Consider the following 24,689-nt stretch of genomic DNA (forward strand, 5'->3'; position numbering starts at 1 on the left):
AATAAAAATAAATCTTTTTTTAAAAAAAGAGCTAGTTCCAGGACAGGCTCTAAAACTAAAGTCTCCTGTACTACAGTCTCCTTTACAAACCCTGTCTCAAAAAACCAAAAAAATAAATAAAGAAAATAAAGAAAAAGCCAAAACAAAACAATAAAATCACTTAGGTTGCTGGGTATAGTGACACATAACTTTAATCCCAGCACTTGAGAGACAGAAGGAAGCAGATCTCTCTGCGTTCAAGGCTAGCTATGAGCTGGGCGGGGGTGGCACACACCTTTACTCCCAGCACAGGGGAGGCAGAGGGCAACCTGGTCTATAGACCAGAATTCCAGGACAGCCAGAGCTACACAAAAACACTCTAGTCTCAATCAATCAAGTAATCAATCAATCAATAAATCACTTATGCTGTTTCCATAGCAGTGGCAGGAGTCCTAAAACTCTATTCCATACACACACAACACTAGATAATAAAACAACAAAAATCTGTTCTTAAAGCTCTCATACCTCTTCAAAATTAAGATCTGTGGGGGCATTATTACACATAGCTTTTGGCTGCCAAAGAGAATATAAAATGTAGGAGTATTATATGTAAGTTAACGAGAGAGAAAAAAAGTGTGGGTATATTTCCAAGACAGTAAGCTTGGTTCAATGGCATGCCCACTTATAACAGCTGAACAAACCCTGTATAATTATTAAGGAGCTTCACCTTAGCCGGGCGGTGGTGGCGCACACCTTTAATCCCAGCACTCGGGAGGCAGAGGTAGGTGAATCTCTGTGAGTTCGAGGCCAGCCTGGTCTACAAGAGCTAGTTCCAGGAAAACCTCTAAAGCTACAGAGAAACCCTGTCTCGAAAAACAAAACAAAACAAAACAACAAAAAAAAGAGCTTCACCTTCACACCCATAAAAATGAGAAAAACAGGGGACTAAACACCATGAGTGCCTTTACTCCTTACAGAATTTAGAGGAAACGATACCAGTTCCCTAACTTCACAATTCAGTCTTTTGGCCTTTGAGGAATTGAGAATATTAAAGAGGCCACAATTCACTTCAGGGACTAGAGTATGTTTTCAGTGAATGCTGACCCTTGTAGCAGTCTTTCTCAGCCTTTCATGGCGAAGCACTACTACTTAAGATGTTTCTCAAGTGGCCCTGTGCTGCCAACGGTACGAGCCCCCCCCCCCCCATCTTTTCCTCCAACTACACACAAAATGAATTTTCAAGTCATTCTATCTTTAATAACCTGGCATTAATTCAAAGCATGAAAAACAAAAGTTAAGATTGTTCCTTTTACGGGAGATGCCCATTACGATAGACTCAGTCACGTGGTGAGATCGGATTCCAAACAGTGCGGGAAGGCGTCCCTGCTCACGGATTGATGCATTTGGTTCTGATAATCAGCCTGCGGGCGGGCAGCACAGGAAATTAACGAACTCTCAGAGAACAGGACGCGGTTGCTGGGTCATGAGCACCTTGAAGCGTTTCTTGATGGTGATTCGGTGTCTTGAGTATTTGTCGTCAGGGGAAAAGCGAGCAGGATGGGCAGAGCAAGTCTGTTGTCCCATCGGGTCAAATTTCTGCTCAAGGAAAAGAGAAAATGATCTCGATATATGACTGGTGGGATATCAAGGGGGCAACGGGAAAATGGGAAACATGAAGAGAGGAGACGCGACGGTCAGAACGAGAAGCAGTGCACTGCCCAAAGCTACCACGTTTCAGCACCGACGTGGCTCCAAGCACCGGGAAGCCGAGGCCGGTTCCACAGCTCCTCCCACCTAAATTTCTAGTCCTCCCGCTTTACCGCTGTTTCCTCCCCTTACCTTTAACGTATAGACGCGATCTCCCTGTTCGTTGAGGTAATACTGGAGAAACATGACTGCACTTCAGTAGGAAGACGCCAAACTGTCTGCAGTCAGCCGCCTTTGCCAGGAGTGCGGCTCCTCAAACCGTGCTTGCCAACTTCCTTCTAGTCTCGCCGGAAGTATCTATAAAGCATGCCGGGAAATGTAGTCCATTTCTCCACTTATATCGAGGCGACCAGAAGGGGGCATAGTAGAGCAGGATTTGGCCTTGGACTCCAGTTAGCTACAATCTTGCAAAATTATTAAGATCCATGGAAGTGTCCACTTTGTACCAGACACGTTAGGAGGTGGGGATGAGTGTGGGTTTAAATGTTGATGCATCCAGTTCTATCTTTAATATCAAATCGCATATCCATTTCAAAGGCAGTAGTTTTGTAGTTCCTGGAGAAACAAGGGCTCCAGGATTCTCTACCTTTTATATCCTAGGGAAGAAGTTAGATCTTTTTCCGAGCCCCACTTTTACATCCGGTTTCCCGCCCTATTTCAAAGTATTGGCGGTAAAAAGTGCATGATGGGTATTCGATATTATGCAAAGTGAAAAGAACGTAAAGGTTTTCTTATGAAACCGGCGAGTTTTGCTTTAGAGATCGAACCAAGATTCAAACTCAGGATTTGACCACAAATTCAGCTCTTTCTTATATGGTGAGTAGCGAATAATAGCACAATAAGGTATCCTGGGAGTATTCCCAGTTTTTATAAAAGGATGAAAAGCCTTAGCCGGGCGGTGGTGGCGCACGCCTTTTATCCCAGCACTCGGGAGGCAGAGACAGGCGGACCTCCATGTCGTCAAAGTGAGCTCCAGGAAAGGCTCCAAAGCCCTGTCTCCAAAAAAAATAAGAAAAAGAAAAAAAGAAAAAAAATAGTGCAAAGTCTTGTAAGAGTCTAGTTAAAAAAAAATAAAACCAAGATATTGCAAATGATCTTTATAGCACTATTTATAGTAACAGAAATATTATAACATTAAATTTATAGCCACAAAAACCTTAAGTTTTTTTTTTTTTTTAAAGTAGTGGATATAGTTGGTTTGCTCTCTGTTGCGTAAAATACATTTAAAAAGCCAGGGAGTTTAACACGTGCTTATAACCCTAGAAGTTCTGAGGCTTAGGCAGAAGGATCTCCACAACTGATAGGGTCAAAGCTGACCTGAGCAGTTTTATGAGCAGCTTTAAACTGAGAAACAAAAAAAAAAAAAAAAAAAAAAACAAAGTGTGTGTGTTTGTATGTGTGTGTACACGTGAATGCTCACATGAGAATTTGCCAGGCGTATTTGTGTGTGTGTGTGTGTGTGTGTGTGTGTGTGTGTGTACATGTGTATTCTCACACGAGACTTTGCCAGGGGCAGGAATGTACTAGAAACAATATTGGCCTCCTCTGGCTTGGAGAACTTAGTTACAGGGAAAGAGTAGGAAGAGTGATTGCTGCTATATATTTTATTTTATATAGCCTGGACTTTTTGTTTGTTTTATGTGGTTTTAGTTGTTGTCAACCGTTATGCACACACTGAATTTTAGTTGTTTTCACCCTCCTGTACCCGTTTTTTTATCCCCATTTCTTTTCCTCTCCAAACTTTGATTACTCTGACTTTTTAGTGTAAATGGACATTTCTTTCCCACTTGGACCCTCAACTGTTCAGTTTCAAAGAAACACAGAGAGGCTTTTATTAATTATAGACTGTCCTATTAGCTCAGGATTATTGTTAACTAGCTCTTAGAACTTAAATTAACCCATAATTCTTGTCTATGTTTAGGAAGGTGGCATTCTCATCTTGCTTCCTCTGTGTCCGACTGGTGACTGACTCTGCCTTTTCTCTTCCCAGAATTCACTTAGTCTGGTTGCCTCACCTGTACTTCCCACCTTGCTACATGTTTTAGCCATGCTAATATGTTAATTCAATAACTTTTTAAAGTTTATTTATTTTATTTCATTTACATTGGTATTTTGCCTACATGCATGTCTGGGTGAGGATGCCAGATCTTGGAGTTAACACTTGTGAACTGCCATGTGGGTGCTGGGAATTGAACCTGAGTCCTCTGGAAGAGCAGTCAGTGCTTTTAACCACTGAGCCATCTCTCCAGCCCTTTAATTTAATAACTTTATTTTTTTTAAATCCATCTCTTCATCTCCTCCATCACTCTTTTTTTTAAAATATTTATTTATTATGTATACAATATTCTGTCTGTGTGTATATCTGTAGGTCAGAAGAGGGCACCAGACCTCATTACAGATGGTTGTGAGCCACCATGTGGTTGCCGGGAATTGAACTCAAGACCTCTGGAAGAGCAGTCAGTGCTCTTAACCACTGAGCCATTTCTCCAGCCCCCTAATTTAATAACTTTAAAAGGTAATTTAATGAAAAACTTTATAGTAATTTTAAGACAGGGATTGTGGCACTCAAGAGAAAAAGGCAAGAAGATCTAAGGTTTGAGCTTAGGGCTACATAGCCAGAGTGTCTCAAAAAATTAAAAAGGGACTGGAGAGATGACTCAGTGGCTAAGACTGCTTGAGGACCCCTTCTTGCAGAGGACCCAGGTTTGGGTCTTAGCACCCACATGACAACTCATAACTGACTGCAACTCTCCAGTTTCAGAGGTTCTGATTCCCTCTTCTGGCTTCTGGGAGCACCAGGCATGCACTCAGCTGCAAGTGATAGAAATACAAGTCATTCAGACAAATATCATACACATAAAATAAAACTACATAAACCCTTTTAAAACTATTAAAGATATATATATATATTTAAAAGGTATAGGTCTTTAATCTCAGTACTCAGGAGGTAGAGGCAGGCAGATCTCTGTTGAGTTCCTAGCCATCCAGGGCTACATAGCTTACCCTGCCTCGAAAATAAATGAATAAGCAAATAGATAGATAGATAGATAAATAGATAGATAGATAAAATAAATAAATAAATAAATAAATAAATATTTTTTAATTTAGTAAGGTTTTTCAGCAAATGGAAAAGGCTGTGGCTTCCACGAATTGCAGAGCTGTTGAGCCTGGACCGTTTGGGGATCATAGCGAGAACGTCTTCTTCATACAGTTAGTTCCACTTGTAATCCAAGCTCTTTCTAACTTCCCGCCCCAGCCTCCCGAGTCCCAGGATTACAAAGAGGGTGGTGGCTTTTCAAGAAGGCGGCGCTCACACCAGTTGAACACCCTGGATCATGAGACACTTCAGTTTCAAACATTTAGTTTTCTTGATCCTCAACTCTACAAACCGTGTGCTTCAAATTTGGCTCAGAAAATAGAGTCATCTTTGTAAGAAGCCGAAGGTCTACCACTAGGCTGTTATTAGTAGTTACAGAACTGGAGGAACCGAAGGGCATAGGATTCGATATATTGTTGAAGAATAGAAGAATAAGAAACCCAAATCGAAAAACTACAGTATAATGTTGGGAATCTGAGAAAACAGTGTACAAATTGTCCTAAGAAAAAAGCCACTCAACAACTATGCTATCAAATTCATGTAGAGGGATCTTCTAGTTTTTGCTTACTTACTAGAACTCACTGTGGAATACCTCCCTATTCGCACCACACAATACTCCCCCTCCCCCACCATAGAATGCCTGCGTCCGAGATTCTAATTCTGTTTTGACCCATCCTTTCTTCCTTGGATATCATCTGTTAGAGCTAGGTTACTGCCTGGCTCCTGGACCCAACTGTTTCATTCTAGAGGCTTCCAGACAGACACTGTTGATGTACCTAAACCTTAGATGATGGCATCAGACAGAAGTAAGACTGGGGGTGGTGGAGACTGTAGGCTGTCTGCCACCTGCTCACATGCCTGGGCTGTCAGATTTGTCCCTTTACCTAGGAACAAATTATTTAGGCTGACCTAAAGGGATGTGAGGCTTCCAACCCCACACAGGCATTAGGGAGTCCGGGAAGGTAGATTTTTACCTTAAGAATGGGGGAGGGCCTCCGTGGAAACCACAATATCTCGGAAGTAACACACAGAATACAGGGAGTGGATAGCAACTACCGATTTGATTCCCCAGAAGAGGGAGCACTTCAGCATGCTTGGGGTGGAAGCAGAGGTTCTGTACAGTACGAGCAGCCTAGTCAGGGCTTCAGGGAAGATTCAAGACCTGTGTCTTCTGCCAACAAGTGCCTGCTCCAGTACTTTGCCATGAGAAGGCAGCGCTGAGTGTCTTTTGAGCTTTCGAGGGAAAGTAGGCTGAAGGATGGAGAGGGGATTGGGCCAGGGGGACAGCTAAAACTCTTCAGTGGGGTTATTCACTTAAGAGCCAGTGGATGGGACTAGAGAGTTTATAAAACTGCTTGCGCCCAGACCTGATGGCTCCTACCAGCCACAGATGTCACTTCTTTTCAGTCCAGGCAGCAGACTTTTCTTTCTTTCTTTTTTTCTTTTATAGTAATTTATTATACATATATCTATCTGGAAATTGGGAACCCTAAGATTAAGATTCCATCGAATTACTGTTCTGGGGAGGGTACTTCTTGCCCCATAGACAATTTCTGCGTGCATATGTACGCTCATGCATCTCTGTGTAAATTTTTTGTTTATTGAAATTGAACCCAGGGCCTTGCAAATGCTGGACAGGCATTCTACGAGCCACGTCTGCAGCCCTCATGGCACTCTTTAGTTTGAGGCAGGGTTTCACTAAGTTGCTCAGGCTGTCCACGAACTCCCACTGTAACCCAGGCTGCCCTTGAACTTGTGATCTTCCTGCCTAACCCTCCAGAGCAGTTGTATCTACAAACCTCTACGTATTTATTAAGTATGTTTTTGTTGGGGACAGTCTTTCTTGACTTTGAGGATGGAGGAGATAGGTCATCTTAGCCACAGTTTTCTTACCTATTGTGGAGCTAAGACCTTAGGAACAATTCACCATGTGCAGAACTTGGTGGTGATCACCTGGCCCTCTGTTGTGTGGTTCAAATGAATATGAACATTATTAATTTGTTCCTATTTCATTTCTCCATGAATCTGAGCAGTGCTAGTTTGTCGGTGAAATAATCTTTTTTTTTTCTTTAAAGAGGGAGAAGAGCCGGGCGGTGGTGGCGCACGCCTGTAATCCCAGCACTCGGGAGGCAGAGGCAGGTGGATCTCTGTGAGTTCGAGGCCAGCCTGGTCTACCAAGGGAGTTCCAGGACAGGGTCCAAAGCTACAGAGAAACCCTGTCTCGAAAAACCAAAAAAAAAAAAAAAATAAAATAAATAAATAAATAAATAAATAAATAAATAAAGAGGGAGAAGAATAGCATAAAATTAGGCCGATTAGATTCTCTTTTTATCCTTAAAAGTCATGTGACTATCCCCGTGGATATCATGTAGAAATAGGCTCTGTTTAATGAAGTGCACACTTGTGTGTTCATCCCCTGCTCTGCCTGACCAGTATCCACATAGCTCGTCCCCAGCAGGAACTCTGTTCTACATTTCCTTCTTCCTCAACTCCAGCTCAATGCTTTATTCGTGAGCTCTAAACTTCTAAAATTTAAGAAGCAGGACCACAGCTAAGATTTCCGTACTGCCAAATTTCAACTTGTCCAGCAGTTACTGGGGCACTGGAACTCTCCCTGCCTCCATGCCCTTCCCTCACCATTTCCTGGCCCTTATCTAATCCTTCCCAGCTAGTCCAGGCTGTTGCATAATGAAGCTTCTGGGAAACAAGAATCCAGGCTCCCCTACCCTGTCCTGGGGACTGTGCTTCGGTGGCTGTGCACCTGCACGACAGAGCAGCTGGGAGCAGGTGGCTTCTGTCTCGTGGGAGTAGGTGGGGTTAGAAGAGGTCCATGTATGTTGGTGGCATTATTTTTTAGAGAAATGAGCTTCACGAGCCTAGAGTCATTGTGTCTGCTCATAAACTACAACTTCTTTTGTTTGAGGTGAGGAGATTATTAGGAGCAAGAGGAACAGGAAAAGGAGGAGAAGATGGACCAATGTTTCTGAGACAGCCTCCCCCTCAAGGACCCCATGGGTGCTTTTCAGGAGTCTGGAACTTTCCCTGCACTCAGCCTTCCTGCAGACAGTTTTCTTGCAGGACAGGTGTCAGTCCTATTTCACTTCTTGATTGACTGTGGAGCTGGCAGGGGAGGGCTACAGGAGAATTTTGAGAAAAGCTCTTAGAGGCAATGACAGCTTGAGCTTGCTCTTCTTGGGAGATTGCAGGTCTATGTGTCTTATTGAGAGGGAGCAGCTTCTTCAGCCTGGTAACACAGGGGTGAAGAACTGCTTGGGAGACATTTACAAACACACCCGTCCATGCCCTGTCCTTCATGTGTTAAGAGTCAAAGCTCTGACCCCATAGGGACTAAAAGGAAGTTGTATGGCCTAACTTCTGGTCCCCTTCCTTCCCCTTGTCTTATTTGTCTCAACAGCCTCTCCATTACCAGGACCCGATATGGCCATGAAACCCGGGGCTGGCCTGCCCCCTTTCCCTGTGCTTCCTTTTGCCCCCGCTACTCCCGTTCCACCAGACCAATCCCTCTGGGAGCCATCACCACAGCCCCCCATACCTTCCGCATTCTCTCCGGGCAATCCTCTACTACTGTCTGCTTTTCCCAGTCCATTGTTGATGACAGGAGAAGGAGGCTCTGGCCCCAGTGTCGCCGGAACTGGCCAGGTCATTGTCAAAGTCAAGACAAAAGTGGGGCCAGCTGAGCCCTCTCAAACTCAGAACCTTATAGTTACTCAGACAGCCCTAAACTGGATTACCTCAGGTACTCCCTGTGGGGGCCAGGAGGGTCCTCCTCCTCGGTATGTGACAGCCTCTAATGTGAAGACCATTCTGCCTGCTGTGGCTGTTAGAGTGAGCCAGGAGGGCCCTGCAGGGCTTCCTCTGCAGGCTCTACCATCAGCTGCCCAACTGGCTCCCATTGTGCCCCTGGAAAAGTCTTGGCCAGAAACACAAGCTGCAACCATGGAAGGAGGTCCAGTGGCTACCCGGAAGCCCTCTCAAGGTGACCTTGCCTATGCTTCCAAGGGTGTTTATGAGAACTATCGTCGCTGGCAACGCTACAAAGTCTTGGCCCGGACTCACCTATCCCAGAGTCCAGATGCAGAAGCTCTTTCCTGCTTTCTTATGTAAGTGGGGGTGGGCACCCAAAACTGATGCACCTAGGGCTTTGAGAGAGGACTCTGGGATAGACACAGGGGTATTGGTTACTCCAGAATTCTTGAAGGCAGTTGTAAGGGTGAGAAGATGATGTTAAGAGAGAATTACACGCACTGCTACATTTTTCCTAGCTTAGAAGAAACGTTCAGGTACCTTTCAAAGAACACCTACAACTCTGTGATGTCAGACAAACATTTTAGGGAAGTTGTCATAACGCAAAAAGCAGAGATTGTCATGTAGATCCCTGACACCAAATGTCAGGGCCCACCCTGCCCTCTGGCACAGATGACCTAGGATGAGGTGGGCTGGGCCCTGACTCATTCCTGTGGGATAGGGAAGATGGCACTGGGCCAGACCAAGACCTTAGTGTTGTGTGAACCTTATCTTACTCAGGAGTCAAAGTGAACTAGGAAGGGTATGGAGAACTGTTGGCTCCACACACACTAGATTTGTGAGCTGGAACAGGGACATTTAACACCTTTGCCCTCAATTTCCTCATCAGAAAAGGGGTAATTGTCCCTATCTCCAAAGGTTGATCAGATTAAAGGTGCTTGGCAAAGTGCCTGGCATACAAAATGAATCATTTAAATGGTAGTTCTTTTATTATTACTGTAAAAAGTCAATCTTAATGAGGAAGGGAGCCCACATAAGGCCAAAATATCCCTCCTTTTGAGTGCATGTATGTTTAGCCAAGAAGTCAGGAGTTACAGGCTGTCTTTTTTGTTTATACATCAACCATTAGTCATCTGGGAGATTTTTTCTCTACTTCCCAAGCAGACCATGGAGTAAAAACTGTTTTACCAGACTTTGAAAAAAAAAAAAAAGGCAAGTTCCTTTCTAGTGGAAGAACTCCTTCAACCGGACTTTGGAACAAGTGATCAAAAGACCACTCCCAAAGTCCTCAAGAAACACCACTGCAGAGTTCTTGGTTTCTTAAGATAGCTCTGAGTTCTCTCTCGGGACCCAGGGAAGGATTTCTAATTCTAGAACTAGCATGAGCTCTCGAGGTTTGGTTAGGACCCATCCCCTTTGGTTTCTGGCCAACTCCTGTTCCCCATGCTTCAGTCTGATGGGTGGGATCTTATGCCAGGCATCCGCCAGACCCAGTCAGCTGGGAAGCTGATGAGATGCTCAGTCCTGGGATGCTGGTACTCTACAGTCCACCATTACAGCTAGTCTCCCCAGATGAATCTGATACTCCATAATGTTTAAGGACTTAAAGAGAAACCAGAAAGGCAAAAATGACGTTCTTATTTTTAGTCTGCATTCTTGATTTCCTCTGGAGCGTTCCAAAAGTAACAGTCCAATATTCTATTTGAAGATCTATGATGACATTCCGGAGATAAAGAAAAAAAAACCTAATCCCTAAACCAAAACCCCAAAACTACTACAACACATGTTTTAATTAGAGGCTCGTGTTGGGTTTGTGAAATAAGTCTGACAATTCAAGAGGCGCCAGACAGGGTTAAATCCACTTTACAGTTAATAGCGTTCATTTACAAACCGCAGTGTATTCCTTCTTAGTGTCCAGTAAGCGCTAGCACCGTGAGAGTTAAAGGTGGTTGTCCTGGTTGATTTCAGAAGGGCAGGAGCAGAATCATTTGATTCTGTGTGATTTGCAGATCTCGGTGGGAAGGGCAGCAAGAATGGCAGACAACCGGCGGGGAGGCTGTGGAATCTGGACATTTCCTTAAACTGGAACATGACAGGGGCAGGCTAGAATTGGTGAAGGAAGGGGGATAGGGACTGAGGTGGACATCAGAAGAGGTGCAGGGCACACTTTGGCAACGTGTCTGACTGAATGGGGGTTTTAGCCCAGTGCTTCGTTCCTTGGCCCGACTGAAGCCTACTATGACCCTGGAGGAGGGACTGCCGAGGGCTCTGCAGGAGTGGGAGCGTACCAGCAACTTTGACCGGATGATCTTTTATGAGATGGCAGAGAAGTGAGTCTGATGAACCCTCATTCACCCTGCAGGGGCCGGGGAGTGGGTGAGTGGTAGGGCCGCAGGGACAGGCGTGTGTGTGTCAGGATGGGTTGTCAGGAGGGTCAGCTGGCAAAGGTGCCCCACCGGCAAGCCTGACAACCTGAGTCTGAGCCTCAGGACCCACATGAAGGAAGGAGAGAAGTGGGTCTCAAAAGCTGTCCTCTGAGGTTCGCACGCGCATACTACACACGCACACACACGCACACACACGCACGCACACACACACACACACGAATGAATTTTAAAATGAAGAAGGGAGTGTCACAGTAGGGCTGCAGGCTAGACAAGGGTCTCCTGGATCCTTGCTGTTTCTCCCACCTGGGCTTTGGGGGTTATTCTATCCTGTCTGCTCGTGACAGCTCTGCCATCTCCAGACCTTGGATCACTATGGGGGTTTTATACTGAAGGTGTTAGGAAAGGATTGGGCCCAGTGCCCCCCAAATTCCCATGCTGAAGGACCCTCACCATGAAGGTTCTTTAACTCAGCAGATGGCAAGTGGCTGTCCATGTACAACTTCAGAATCCCTTTTCCTTTTATGCTTTTTGTTTGCTTTTAGAAACAGCACAGAACAGCCTTTCTCCCCCATCCCAGAGAGGGACTAACTCTCTACAAGAGGTCTGTCAGAAGAAATCAGGGTACTGGACAGCCAGAGTGGTCTCCTGACTCTATCCCCCATTTCTACAGGATAGTCAGGGCTAAAAACTAACTTTGGCTGGCTGTGCTGTGCGAGCCAGCACACATGACCCCGAGTCTGAGCTGGGAGTATTCTGCCATCCCAGGATCCATCCAAGACCGTCCAAGGCCAGCCTGGGCAACCCAGTGAGCACTTCTGTCACAACAGCGGAGGAAAGAATCGTCTCTTCTAAGTGTACCTTTTACTTTTTCCCTGAATCTGAACCTTTGACTTCCTAGGTTTGCCCCTCAGGGCCTGTTCCAGACTTTGTACTCTGGTGGGCTCTGCTTCCCGAATTCTGCCAGATGAGGCCATAAAGAGCGATCCTTTACAGTGTACCTCTAGACCGTTGCATGGGCCAGACTGAGTTCATCGAGCTTATATTAAGTAGTGGTGAATCCAAGGCAGTGGGTGAGATAGATTTGACACAGAAGTGTCCTGGAGAATCGTCCAAGCTCTGTACCACCAGTTTCCTTAATCAGTGACTGTCCCAGGTGAAGGGACAATATGATGTTATTCCCCAGCATTGCCATTAGGCTACCTGTGAGCAGCTTCCCCTGGCTGACCCAGCTTCAACTGTGTTTAGCCAGAATGAGGATGATTGTGGATGCTGCCTGGTGTCTGGGTTGCGGGTGAGCTAGGCCTCCTGCTCAGCACAACCTGTGCCTTCTTTACCCTCTGCAGGTTCATGGAGTTTGAGGCCGAGGAAGAGATGCAGATACAGAATGCACAGCTGATGAATGGGTCCCAGGGGCTGGCCCCTGGAACCCCTTTGAAACTTGATCCAGGGCCCCTGGTCCCTGAGGTCTGCCAGCAGCCAGGTAAGGCTACCCTACCCACAAACCAGAGGAGGGTTTTTGCTTCTGAGACTTTCTTGCCCGGAAGTGACATTTTATGAGCCAAATAGAATGCCCTATAAGAAGCTGGGGTCTTGATCCCTTTTGTCTTGAATTAGCTATTGATCTTGGCCAAATAAACTAATACTCTCTCATTGAGATGCTCATGAGCCCTATACTTTATCAACCTAAGCAATGGGGGTGGGGTCAGGCAGTTTCTAGGAATGTCAAGGTGTGTGGAAAGGTTTCTAACTGACCCTCCAGCTTTTCCATTTTCTCCCCCAAAGCTTGATCCTATTCTGGAAACATTATTTTGTACCCAGATTTCTTCCCTTTCAAGCATTACTGGAAGTAGATACCAAAGCTTTCGCACACCCCCATCTCTTCCCTCAGTGTACATCCCCAAGAAGGCAGCCTCGAAGACGCGGGCTCCCCGCCGGCGGCAGCGCAAAACCCAAAGGCCACCGCTTCCTGAGGCACCCAAAGAGGCCCCACCAGAAGCTGTGCAAGAATATATTGACATCATGGAAGGGCTGACGGGGAGCCACTTGGATACTGGGAAGGCAGAGGATGAAGAGGGGCAGCTGGAGGATGCAGGGATGTATCCAGATCTAAGTCTTCTGAACTATATTGATGAACTATGTTCTCAGGAAGTCTTTGTCTCCAAGGTGAGCGGAGTCTACATAGCTAATTTCTTCTTCTCCTCGTCTTTCTTCCTGCTCCTCCTCCTCCTCCTTTTTCTTCTTTTTGAGACAGAGTTTCTCTGTGTGTAGCCCTAGCTGTCCTGGAACTTGCTCTGTAGACCAGGCTGGCCCCAAAATCACAAAAGTCCACCTGCCTTTAATGCTGGGATTAAAGGTGTGTGTTGGCCAGCTACATGGCTAATTTTTAATAGATATTTGGGGGTTGGGCACTATGGGGCCCCAGCCATCTGGGATTCTGCCTATGGCAGGAGACTCCATTCTATAATTTGAAAATGGGTATACATGTATACACGTAGCATGGTCTACTACAAACTCCAGGGTGGAAGTGGGGGTATGGGCCTCATAGCATTGTCTCTAGAGCAACTGGGCTTACAGGTCACTTCATATCAAGGTTCACACCACTCTTCTCTCTGTTTCCCAGGTGGAGGCGGTCATTCACCCTCAATTTCTGGCAGATCTGCTGTCCCCAGAGAAGCAGAGAGATCCTTTGGCTTTAATTGAGGAGCTAGAGCAAGAAGAAGGACTTACACTTGTCCAGGTAAACTTGGGAGGCATAAAACACCAGGGAAAGGAACCTGCCTGATTCTGTATAACCCTTTGATATCCTAATTCTGTTTTTAGAGGATTTAGGGTTGGGCTCTGGGTCTAGAACAAGCAGGGAGGGGATCATGTGAACGAAGTATACAGGAGAGGAAAGACTCACATCAGGGGAATAAGACTCCAGAGTGGACCAAGCTACAGTACCCATCTTTGATACCATCATTTAAGCACTTACGTTCCTTCCCCACATTGTCTATCTGTCATCTTTCACCCACTCAGCCACCTCTTTTCCTAACCATGTCTAGAACCGGCATTTGTCTATTCCCTTACAGCTGGTCCAGAAACGACTCTCGGCCTTGGAGGAAGAAGATGCGCAGGCCCCTCTAAGTTGCAGCGGAGCTCAGTCAGACTCAAGTCCTTCTGTTTCTGATGAAGATGAAGATGGGGGTCGGAGGCTTCGGTCCTCACCTGGCCTTCAGGGGCCTGCTGGCACTGTTCACATTGGAAAATCTGCTTCTCCAGGCAAGCAGGCAAGAGAAATGTATGGTGGGCAGGAACAAGCCTTAGGTGGTCCAAGGGGTGTTCATGAAGATGGAAACACTCTGCTGCCTTCCAGCAGCTTGGACCTGCAGCTGGAACTCACAGCTTCACCGGGAATGCAAGTACCCTTGGGTGTGGGGAGAAAAGGGTCTGGGAAGGTTATAAAACAGTTCTCTGAACATCACGAAGGTCACCTGGGAGGTCCTGGGTCCTCTGGGAACTACCCAGTAGCAGATGGGAATCCAGAGTCTTTACCTTTTTGCTGGCAAGAAGGTCCCCAGCCCATGAGAGCCTCCAATTTGGATGTTGGACTTACAGAGCCAGTTCCTCTGCAAGGACTTGAGTTAGAAAGTCAGGCCTTGGGGTTGCAGTTAAGACAACAGATTCGGGGAGTTGGGGTGCTTACTCAAGGGAGAGACCCTTCAGCAGTGTCCCAGGAAGGCTCTTCAAGAGCCATGTGGGGAGGCGACAGAGGCCCTGCCATGGTTCAGAGTTATGATCAGAACCATTGCCCTGGAGCAGCAGGCAACCTGGATAGCGTTTCCCTCAGCCCAGGAGTGTGGCTGAGCAGTGACATGGATGCCATACACTTAGAGTTCCCCTTACAGATAGAAAGGGTCATCGATAGCTCCCAAGACTGGGCATGCATAAGGGAGGACCAGACACTGAGCTCTAGAAACAGTGTTTCTCCAAGTCCTAGAAAAACCACAGTGCCGGAGGGTGTGGGGAACACTGTGGTTCCCCGTGGAGGCACAGATGTGCCCGCTGTCCTAGAAAAGAAAACTTCCTGCAGCTTGCCAGGGTCCCTGACAGTCAGTGGCCCAACCTTGAGGTTCAAAGAACATCGAGAGCTGAGCCCTGAGATCATACCTGATCTCAGTGACCTCTGGGCTGAAGGTTGCTCCCCACTGCTGGAAACATTTGACACCACTCTGGGGGCTTCCAGAAACACCCTGATACCCACATGCCAAGACAATCTCCTTATTCATGGGACCCAGGATACTTCTTTCCCCCAGGCTAGACCAGAGGCAGAGAGCAAAGATAACCTACTGTTTCCTCTGTTGGAAAACATAGAACATGTTAACATATTAGATGTTAGAAGTGACGATGGCCCCCAACCAGGGATCAGCAGGGATTGCTGCTCATCAAGTTTTAATTCTTGTAACCTCCAAGGAGAGGGCAGGGAAGATACTGCTTCCTCCAAACCTGTGACCCTTGTTCCCTTACAAGGTAGTCAAGAATCTTATCCACTCGAGACCACCAAACCAACATCTCACCAGGGTCTGGGAAGTACTTCCCCTAGAGGGGGAACCAGGGATGCTTTGGTACTGAGAGACATCTCTAGTAGAGAGACAGGCAGCTCAGCAGATAGGGCCAAAGGAACTGAGAAAGAGGAGGAAGAAGACGAAGAACTCTCTAACTTTGCCTACCTTTTGGCTTCAAAACTCAGCCTCTCTTCAGAAGGGCTTCCCCTTAGTACTTGTCATGTCTCTGGAAGTCAGGGAGTCCAAAAAATATCTTATGTGTCTGCCAGAGTAGATGACCTTGACCAGCCTTCATCCTCTTTCTGCACACCAGGGAAGGAAGCCCTAGTTGGGAGTCCAGCTACTGCTGTAGAGAGACCCCAGCCTGGTAGTTCTGGGCAGAAACCCCTTGCTCTGGGAATAATGCAGCTCCCACAGATCCGTAAAAGGCGGTGTGACGGTTTTGCCACGAGCAAAAGGAAGAAACGACGTCGCAGCCAGTAGGAAGCTGAGGGCCATCCTGCAGCACCTAGCAGCACCCAAAGGTGGGCGCTCCGGAGTATATTTTACAGCTGTTGCTCCCTCGTGGGAAAGCAGCCCTGGCTCAATGTTTTGTTCTTGTGCAAGAAGCTGAAAACCCTGGAGCAAAAGACCAGACTGCTGGGTTGTAGGAGCCCCCATCAGTGGGCGGGAAAGGGCTTTGGGAAGTTACATGGAAAAGCGTTTGTTTTCGTTTGGAAATTGTTCTGTGTGCTCTTCTGCATGAGCACCTTGGCTGTTACATAGAACCGAGTTTTACAATAAAGGTAGATTCTGCGGATTCTCTGCAGCGTTTTGCTGAGAATGACTTTGACGACCATTTATGTTCCAGAACAGTAGACCTCTCTCCTCTTCCCAAGCCTGAACTTGGCGTTGGCAGGTCTTGTCTGGACATCCTGCATTACTGTAGGCCTCCTTGAAGGTGGGAAAAGATGCTTTTTGTATCTGTCAGCTATCAAAGACCTGATTTCCTAAATCAAATTAATTTTTACATATTTGTGTCAAGACAATACCCTGAGGTGGGGGGACCTTTTTTCCTTTAAGGGGCTGGACAGGAGGGATGTATACGTCCGTGGCTCATGGTACTGTAGGGAAGCACCGTGTGGTTGCTGTGACCTGGAGAAGACGATTTTACTGACACAGGTCTCCAAGTATGTGTGATGGCATAAACTCTCAGTGGGACTGTTAAATATGGAATGGCAGGAAGCAATATTTTCATTTTTAATGAGGACAGAGCATGAGGGAATGGGATGAAAAAGATGTTCACGAAGAAGTCTATTAAAACGTGCACACTTAGTAGGGGGCTAACAGCATGGGAAGGATACAAAATCACTGTATGCTTTCCATGAAGGAAATACCCCAGTCCACTTGTGAGTGAAAAAATTCACGTGTGCCCAAGAGCAATCTGTAGTTTTTTTTAAAAAAAAAAAATTCCAATGGAAATCTGGCAGCTGACCATCCATTTTTTTCCTTCACAACTAATGACTGCATTCGTGGGACCGAGCTTCATTTTTTTTAATAGATATATATTTATATTTATATATAAAATAGTCTTTTACAAAAAACCCCACCAAACAAAAAATTAAAATAAACTTAAAAAAACAAACAATGATAACAACAACAACAACAAAAAAAAAAAATCAGGAGCAGAGATGGGGTTGAGGCAGAGGAGAGGCCTCTGGCGCTGTCCTGAGAGCAGGGCTGGATTCGAGCTGAGGAGAGAGTGGGGGCTGAGGTGCTCAGTCGTCCTTCTGCTTGGGGGCTTGCACAGTCCCGTTGGCCAGGGCAGTGGGGCTGCTTGGGGATGAGGCATTTGGTATCTGGGAGGTGCTCCGAGGCTTGTGCGGGGGGCGTAGGTAGGTACTGAAAAGCTTTCCATACAGAGGGTCGTGGAGGGAGAACTTCTGGAACTGACCTGGATGGGAAGAACAGGAAACGGAAAAGCAAAACTACCTAAGCACGTGAAAAGGACCCCTCGCCCTTCCCTTTCTGCAGAACTGGTAAACCCAGCCCCGCTAATCTGTCTTCTCACATCCAGTCTTACATCACTTTTTCTCACTTGCCTGTTTGTTTCCCACCCGCTTTGCCTCTCAGAGGGTCTGCTTCCTAAGGTCAGTAGCCCTTTCTCTGTCAGCTCAGTGCTCAGAGCATATATCCTGGTGCTGATGGTACCCCTGGTGCTTGTGCAGGGTGGACGCAGTGACTCACAGAGGGAGAGGCCTTGGCTGCCTCCAGGCTGGCACAGCTCAGCATGCAAAGTCGTGGCAGCAGGGTGGGGCGAACCCAGCAACAGGTGCAGGATGGTGCTGAAGCCGTCTTTGTATAGCAGGCGGCCAGGTCCTTCTGCCTCTTCTTCAGCAAAGAGCTTGGGACAGAGAGAGAAGCCTGTCAAGTTCTCTCCTCCAGGCATTGCCTTGTGCTGCCTGGAAAGCCTCCTGACGAGCTCTTCTCCCAAGAGTGTTGCATATAAGACCTCTAGTGCCCTGTCTTTCAGGGTAACTGTAAAACACTTCTGCCTTCTGTCCAGCTAGGCCTCAGTAGGAGATACTGCAAGATAGGCAGCTTTAGGTAGTGTGGCATTGACTGTCAAGTTGGGAGGGTAGGCCCCAGCCCCTCACATCTATCCCAGCCTCCAGGCCTGGTCTGGACTCCAAATCCCATCAGGCCAGATCCTGACCCCTCCCTAGGGATGGGGTCAGGACCACTCCCCAGGGTATTTAAGTGATTGCCCAAAAGAAGAACACATGGTCTCCCTTTCTTCCTCCCGGGGAAAGAGGAAGCCAATGAGAAGAGCACAGTATACCACCCTCCTGGGATGAACTGTGGGGTAAAGGGTGACAGCTGTTCCCACAGTCCCTCAGAGGTACCTCAAAGGCCAGGCGAATCAGCTCCTCCAGGCTCCTGCCTCCATCCAGGGCTGCTAGTGCAAGGGCCACATTTCGGAAGTCCACCAAACCCTTGGCATCCTGGAGGGTGAAAAACCACGGGGACCATGCATCTTCCTCCTGCCCTCTGGACTTAGAAATGAGGATTGTGGTCACTCTGCTCAGAACTGAGCACCATACTCCCCAGGACTCCTTAAGTTCTCGGCTGTATGCTTCCTTCGGGAAGCTACACCAATCCACCAAGCCCTCCCACAGAGGTCTAGGGATGGCAGGGAATCCCCAGGAATTCTCACAGACCACAGGAGAGCAACCCTGGTTTCCAAGCCAGACAAACTGGTTTTCCTCTGACTCCGCCTACCTGGGAGAACTGGTCCAGCGATGGAAAGGGGGCCACAGGCCTAATTTTTTTAACCAAAAATCAAAACAGATGCTATGCCAGGGATATGGGGGACATTGGCTGAGATGGGGACAGTCTTCCCCAATATAAGAATCTACATATGCTCAATACTTAAAATGTTTATTATTATTATTTTTAAATTGAGACAGTACCTGTCTATATCACCTAGGCTGGCCTTAAATGTTTGATCCTTTTGCCCGTCTTCTGAATGTTGAGGATGTTGAGACCCACAGTCTGTGTCTTAGCACAAACAAAGCCCTTTGAGGGGCTAGGGGTATAGCTAAAGTCTAAAGAGCACCTGCCTAGCAGAAAAATCTGAGTCTCTTCTTAGCACTTAAAAAGAAAATACAAGCCGGGCAGTGGTGGTGCGCGCCTTTAATCCCAGCACTTGGGAGGCAGGGGCAGGTGGATCTCTGTGAGTTTGAGGTCAGCCTGGTCTACAGAGCTAGTTCCAGGGCAGCCAGGGCTGTTACATAGAGAATTCCTGTCTTGAAAAAACCAAGAACAAACAAACAAACAAACTTGAATTGTAAATTTGTCTGGAAACTTGGTTAGATTTCTGGAAATACATTTTGCTAAAATTCTTGAGTTAGTTCAGAATCCTCTGGAAAGGCCACAGGATATTGGAAAAGAACGGGCCTCTGTATTGCAGCAATTGTGGGTCTAAATTCTCAACCGTTTAACCTAATCAGTTTCTTCTCAACCTTCTCCCTTCACCTAACCTTCACGACCCTTCAGTGAAGGTCTTCACCTAGTGTCCCACACGGTCCTGATTCCCCATCTTTGCCAATCTCTAAAGTGGCTCCAGGCTCTTGAGCCTCTGAGGGAGTCTGTCTTTTGTTCCTCGTTCTATGACTACAACATTGTTCCCTCTATGCTCTGGAAACTGCCAAAAAAAAAACACAAAAAAGTCCCAATACATCTTATAGCCAGTCATCTACGAGGGGTCTCAGACTACGCAGAATAGACTTGCAATCGAGCAAACAAACTCGATTTGATGGAAATACAGTTTGCCAAAACTGCCCTTCTCACCAGAACATCATCTCTAAAACCTGGGCTTGTTGGCTCTGAGGGCAAGCCATCCATTGTGCTCTGGGTTCTCGCCCCATTACCTGTTGGAAGTAGCTGAAGGCACCAGCCACTGTCTGAGGATCAGAGAGCTGTAGCTGCTGAGCAAACGCCTCTTGGCTTATCATTCGACTCCGGCCTGGCTCTGCCCCTGTGTCCACACAACCAGGGGACAGCCTACGGTGGAATTGTTGACAGCAGTGAGCTGACTCAGTCTTTCTGGATACGCCATGCACAATCTTGTCCCCAGCACGAGGCTCCTACTGTGGGCTCAGCTGCGGTGGGTCCCCCCAATCCCTTATACTGAGGATCAAATCCAGCATGGCACTTCCTCTTTTCCTTATTTTCCCTTTCTAATTTTCTCTGTCTGGGGCACTGCTCACACCCTCATCTTCAAGGTAACTTACCCAGCCTTCTGTAGCACCTTTCCCAGTTCCCAGAGCCGTGGCTCCAATGCTACCTTCAGCTGGCCCACCACAATCACAGGCAAGCTCCCCACAAACTCACATTCAGTGGCTGGAATGCCCAGGGCCCTATAGGACGGAGAGATGGAGATGAAGGGGAAGGCACGAGAAGAAAGTCCTGAGGTTTCATGACACTCCGTCTGATGAAACGGTCAGTTTCCGTCATCTCTTCCCTCCTCAGTCTCAGCTGTCACAGAGCCCTTCCCCTCTATCCCTTATCCCGGCTGCAAAACCTCCTGCCCCTTCTGTGGTTCTTACGCTCTGCATAATTGCTCCAGGAAATACTTTGTGGAACACCAGGAAATACTTGCAATACTCACTGTGCCATGACTCTCTGCACATTGTTAGCATAAAGGGTGGGGTCCTTACTCTCCTCAGGGCTGGGCTGATACACCGGCAAGAACTGAAACACAGATACGGCTCGTATCAGGGCCTGGAAATGAGGCGCAGTCACTGCTGCTCTGTTTTCCCTACCCCACTGGGGGGGTGGTGGCGGCGGGGCATACCTCTACTTCCACGATGCTGCAGGGCTGTGAGGCTGTGAGCCAGAGAACTTTGAGTCTAAGAGGAGAGAGATGGGTGTTTAGCACTCTTTAACTACGCTCATATGAGGCTGTGATTAAAAAAGGCACCCCTAGCGCCAGTTAACTAGGAGGCTGAGAAGGGCCAGAAAGATGATGGGGAGAGAGAAAAGCTGCAGGAACACACCAGAGGAAAAGCGGCAGGCAAGGGAAATCTGGGTATCAAGGAAAAGGGAAGAGGCATGCCTCGTGGTGTAGGTGCTCCAGAAGAGACCACCCCCTTCCCAAACAAGAAACAAACACAGGACAGTAAATAAGAAGGAACTGTAATTGCAGCTAGAAGGACTGCCAGGTTATACAGGGAGGTCAGAGGGCAATCTCCTCCAGAGCTCTCTCAGTCCTACGAGGGTGGTTATTCCAGAGCTTAGACCAGGGATGCTCTGGTGGACCCGACTCCCCACCCTTACCCCCACAAGGCTATAACTCACACGCCAGGACCCCTCCACGCCCAGCTGGTGGTGTCCTATGGGAAAAGCAGAGGGAGGGGCAGGTTACTTTTCCTTGTGGAAATCACCTTTAGCAGAGATCCCGAACTGACCTCACATCCTGCCCTGCCCCATGCGTATCTTAACAGGCCACCAGCGGTTTTCACTAATTTCCTTCATGCTCCCTGCTTCCCCCCTCTTCTACCGAGACTCACCAGACTGTTGGGGTATCGGATGAGGACAGGCTGCACAGGCACCCCTGCGATGAAGGCTCCTAAACCCCGTTTCCACCCCCAGCCCCCAAGGCAGAAGTTAGTACACGGAGGTTATCAATATGGCATGAGGGTCTGGGACAAATCCCAAATGACAGGTGGTTTTGCTTTACTAAGAATTTTCTCCCTGACTCACCTTGTCAGCAGTAGATAAGAGGTTTCTTGTCACCATCGTCCCCTCCTTCTCCTCCCCCAGCTGAAGCTGGAGCTCCCTTTCCCTCCACAACCTTACCGCCCACCATCATTTTACTCACCGGGTTTGAACTTCAGCAAAGCCTTCTTGTTAGAACAGGTGCCTTCAGGAAAGAATAGTACCTGGGTGGAAAATAAAACAAGACAAGAACCCCAAAGCACAGAGTGAGGTGGGGAGAGAAAAGCAGCCGCTCAGCACACAAGGCGTAGAGGGTCACGAGGCCCTTACCCACCTGAGGCCACTTGCCTCCCGAGGTAGCCCGCCTTCGGACCTCCTCAACCACTCGTCGGCGAGAGGCGGGGTCGTGCCGGGATACTAGGATGGCTTGATTGAATCGCAGAAGGGCTGGGTCGGGAAGGTTAAGGAGGAATCACTTGGTTCTGACCCTGAGGCACCGACATCTGGCAGCCTCTATTTCCTCAACAGTATAAGATATTTCAACAATTCATTTATTGCTACCATCTATGTATTGGTAGGCTGTCTTTCTAGTGCCTTGTCTCTGGCCCTAGCCTTGAAGTCTGAGATCATCTGACACAATTGGGGATTTGCATTTCATCTGCCAACAGTCAGAGTCAGTATCCCTCCTAACTTTTCTCTCTGTACTTGAAGCCAGTCCTCGCTAGTGTTTCCATTTCTGACTTTCTTTGGCCCAGACACACACACACACACACACATACACACCCCTGTCCCATAATTCTTGAATTCTCTCACCTCCAATGACAGGCACAGAAAGATTCTCAGCTCGAGACACAACCTTGGGCAGGTCACAGGGGAGCAGAACAATTGGGTCAAAGAAAGTTGAGTGGGGGGCGGCAACCAGGACAGGGGCTTCCAGGCGAGAGGCCCTCTGTCCCCGAACACGGATCCGGAGGAAGCCAAGCAAGAAGAAGAGCAGGCGGCTCAGACCAAGAACCCCGTTGTGGCATACAGTCCTGCCAGGACAAGGCTGGGATCAGTGGAAGAAGAAGGAGTTCTGGCCCTTAATCAAGCCTGTCCCCCACCCAGGCACCTGGGACAGTAGGATACCCCCTTTTCCCCCTTAAAACATGGTGGCCATAGATCTGAAGTATTTGGGACATGTTACTTAGAGGTGAGGTTCTAAGGACCAGATCTTGGCTTGGCTGATAGCTCATTTAACAGATTCAGAGCCCCCGGAGGGTGGGCAGAGCCTCCAACAGGGTGAGGAATAGGGTCTTAGGAGTTGAGTCCCACTTACTTCCTCCATCCAGTAATTGGTTCCTGAAGCTGCTCTTCAGTGAGACCTGCTACTTGGAGCCACGCGAAGGGCCAGAGGAGAAAGAGGACGATAAAAGCTAGAAGCACTCGGATTGGGGCCAGCAGTACCCCCAGGAGACAGAACTGCAGAAGGGCAGGAGAAAATCTCCCTTAGGACTGGGAAGGGCTCATTCCACAGCATCCTTCTCCCACAAGGACTGAGCCAGGGGCAGAGTTAAGACCTTGGAGGCGATAGTGTAGAGGGGCTCAGGGATCCAAGTGGGATGAAGAAGACATTAGTGAGGTCACGAAGATAAAAGATGAACACCACAAGGTGCCTTATTTTCTCTCTCTCAGTTGACTCCCACCCCATCTATAAAGGTTAACGTCATAAAAATGCATCTAGTACTTGAAATGGTTGTTAGGATTTAATGAGAGAATGCAGAGAAGGTGTCCAGCACTGTGTTTGATGTAGGTTAGAGATAGGTTTTCTCCCCCAACACCCCATTCCATAAGTAGCTCCTATGCCAAACAAACCCGGTGCAGGGCTCTTTCCACACTTGGGGCCCAAGGAGAGATGGTTGGAAACAGAGACCCACTTTTCAAGCCTCAGATCAATCAATCCCTAGGACTACAGAACAGCAATCCTTAGGTAACACTAAGCCCTATTCCGCAAGGTAAGGGTTGCCAAGAGCCAGGGTGACTCCAGAGGCTTCTCCTCAGGATTGAGCAGGTAAATAAACTTGGTCCCCTAGGGGGAGGGGGGGGTTCGGCCTCAGGGGAGGTGATCACAACAGAAACCTTGGACACTTCCTTCCCACACCACCTCCTGGCTACCCTAGGGTGGTGCGTCCCTCTACTTCCTGTAGCCAACCCCCCTCCCAGCCTCCCTGCCCCCACCAGTAGGTGCTGCAGTGAGGGTGTGTGTGTGTGTGTGTGTGTGTGTATCGGAGGGGGGGGTGGTAGCGGAAAGAGGAGGTGTTGGAAGGGCACAAGGACGCAGTCTCTGGGTCCAAACCGTTTAAGTCGAAGCACGGAGAAAAGCTGAGCACGCCCCTTCCCCCACCCTGGCCTTTCCGTAGCCTCCTGCTCCATCCTAGCCCGTCAACCTCCGAGGGATGTAATCCGCATTCCCCAGTGTCCTCCATCTCTCCTATCCCTGGGTCCTCTTCGGTCCTCCCTCTTCAACCACTCGTTTCTTCCATACTTCTGGGCCTATCTAACGCCTAAGCTCGCGTCTTCACCAGGGCTCCTCACCCACCTCCGGCCGCCCCCACGTGCGCACCCCCGGATTCCCTCTCCAAAAGCTTCTCCGCCGCCTCCACTCTCATCCCCATGCCCATCTCAACCTCGGCTCCTTAACACCCGATCTCCCCATCCCAACCAGTCCTCCGCACGCCCCCTGCCCACATCTTACCTTAACCCTCTGGAGGCCGGAGAGGTGTAACTCATGCACAAACGGGTTTGGGGGCGCCGAGGGCCCGGAGGTGGGATCGAGGGGGGCCCAGGCCCCAGGACTTCCTTGGCTCATGATGGGAGAAGGTGGAGCGAGGGCCGCGGCCCCCCCTCCACCCCCGGCCCGGGCCCCGCTCCCGGTCCTTCTCTGCAGAGCAGCTCTGCTAGTGCGGCGGCAGCAGCGGCGGCGCTCTGGTCCCAGCCCCGCCTGGTGCCGGCCGAGGGGCGGGGAGCCGC

At 48.2% G+C, this 24,689-nt stretch overlaps 3 protein-coding genes across 3 annotated transcripts; 1 reads left to right on the plus strand and 2 right to left on the minus strand.

Moving 5' to 3' along the window:
- Positions 1-1,219: 1,219 nt before the first annotated feature.
- Nop10 (NOP10 ribonucleoprotein) lies at positions 1,220-1,981 on the minus strand. Its single transcript, XM_005364235.2, has 2 exons — positions 1,819-1,981; positions 1,220-1,575 (listed from the first exon to the last, which is right to left on the minus strand). Exons 1-2 carry the CDS (start codon positions 1,870-1,872, stop codon positions 1,435-1,437), a joined length of 195 nt encoding a protein of 64 aa, XP_005364292.1. The 5' UTR covers positions 1,873-1,981; the 3' UTR covers positions 1,220-1,434.
- A 3,577-nt stretch (positions 1,982-5,558) lies between these two features.
- Positions 5,559-16,274, plus strand: Nutm1 (NUT midline carcinoma family member 1). The gene is made up of 7 exons (XM_005364236.2): positions 5,559-5,589; positions 8,199-8,904; positions 10,750-10,878; positions 12,279-12,415; positions 12,824-13,098; positions 13,556-13,672; positions 14,007-16,274. Exons 1-7 carry the CDS (start codon positions 5,571-5,573, stop codon positions 15,960-15,962), a joined length of 3,339 nt encoding a protein of 1,112 aa, XP_005364293.2. The 5' UTR covers positions 5,559-5,570; the 3' UTR covers positions 15,963-16,274.
- An 817-nt stretch (positions 16,275-17,091) lies between these two features.
- Positions 17,092-24,679, minus strand: Lpcat4 (lysophosphatidylcholine acyltransferase 4). Its single transcript, XM_005364237.2, has 14 exons — positions 24,415-24,679; positions 22,999-23,141; positions 22,494-22,714; positions 22,015-22,127; positions 21,844-21,904; positions 21,533-21,591; positions 21,321-21,355; positions 20,818-20,872; positions 20,632-20,714; positions 20,255-20,380; positions 19,892-20,024; positions 18,365-18,463; positions 17,706-17,862; positions 17,092-17,412 (listed from the first exon to the last, which is right to left on the minus strand). The coding sequence occupies exons 1-14, from the start codon at positions 24,526-24,528 to the stop codon at positions 17,237-17,239; spliced, it is 1,575 nt and encodes a 524-aa protein (XP_005364294.1). The 5' UTR covers positions 24,529-24,679; the 3' UTR covers positions 17,092-17,236.
- Between the last annotated feature and the right edge of the window lie 10 nt (positions 24,680-24,689).

Source organism: Microtus ochrogaster (assembly GCF_000317375.1).
Source record: "Microtus ochrogaster isolate Prairie Vole_2 chromosome 14 unlocalized genomic scaffold, MicOch1.0 chr14_random_1, whole genome shotgun sequence".
Lineage (NCBI taxonomy): Eukaryota > Metazoa > Chordata > Mammalia > Rodentia > Cricetidae > Microtus > Microtus ochrogaster.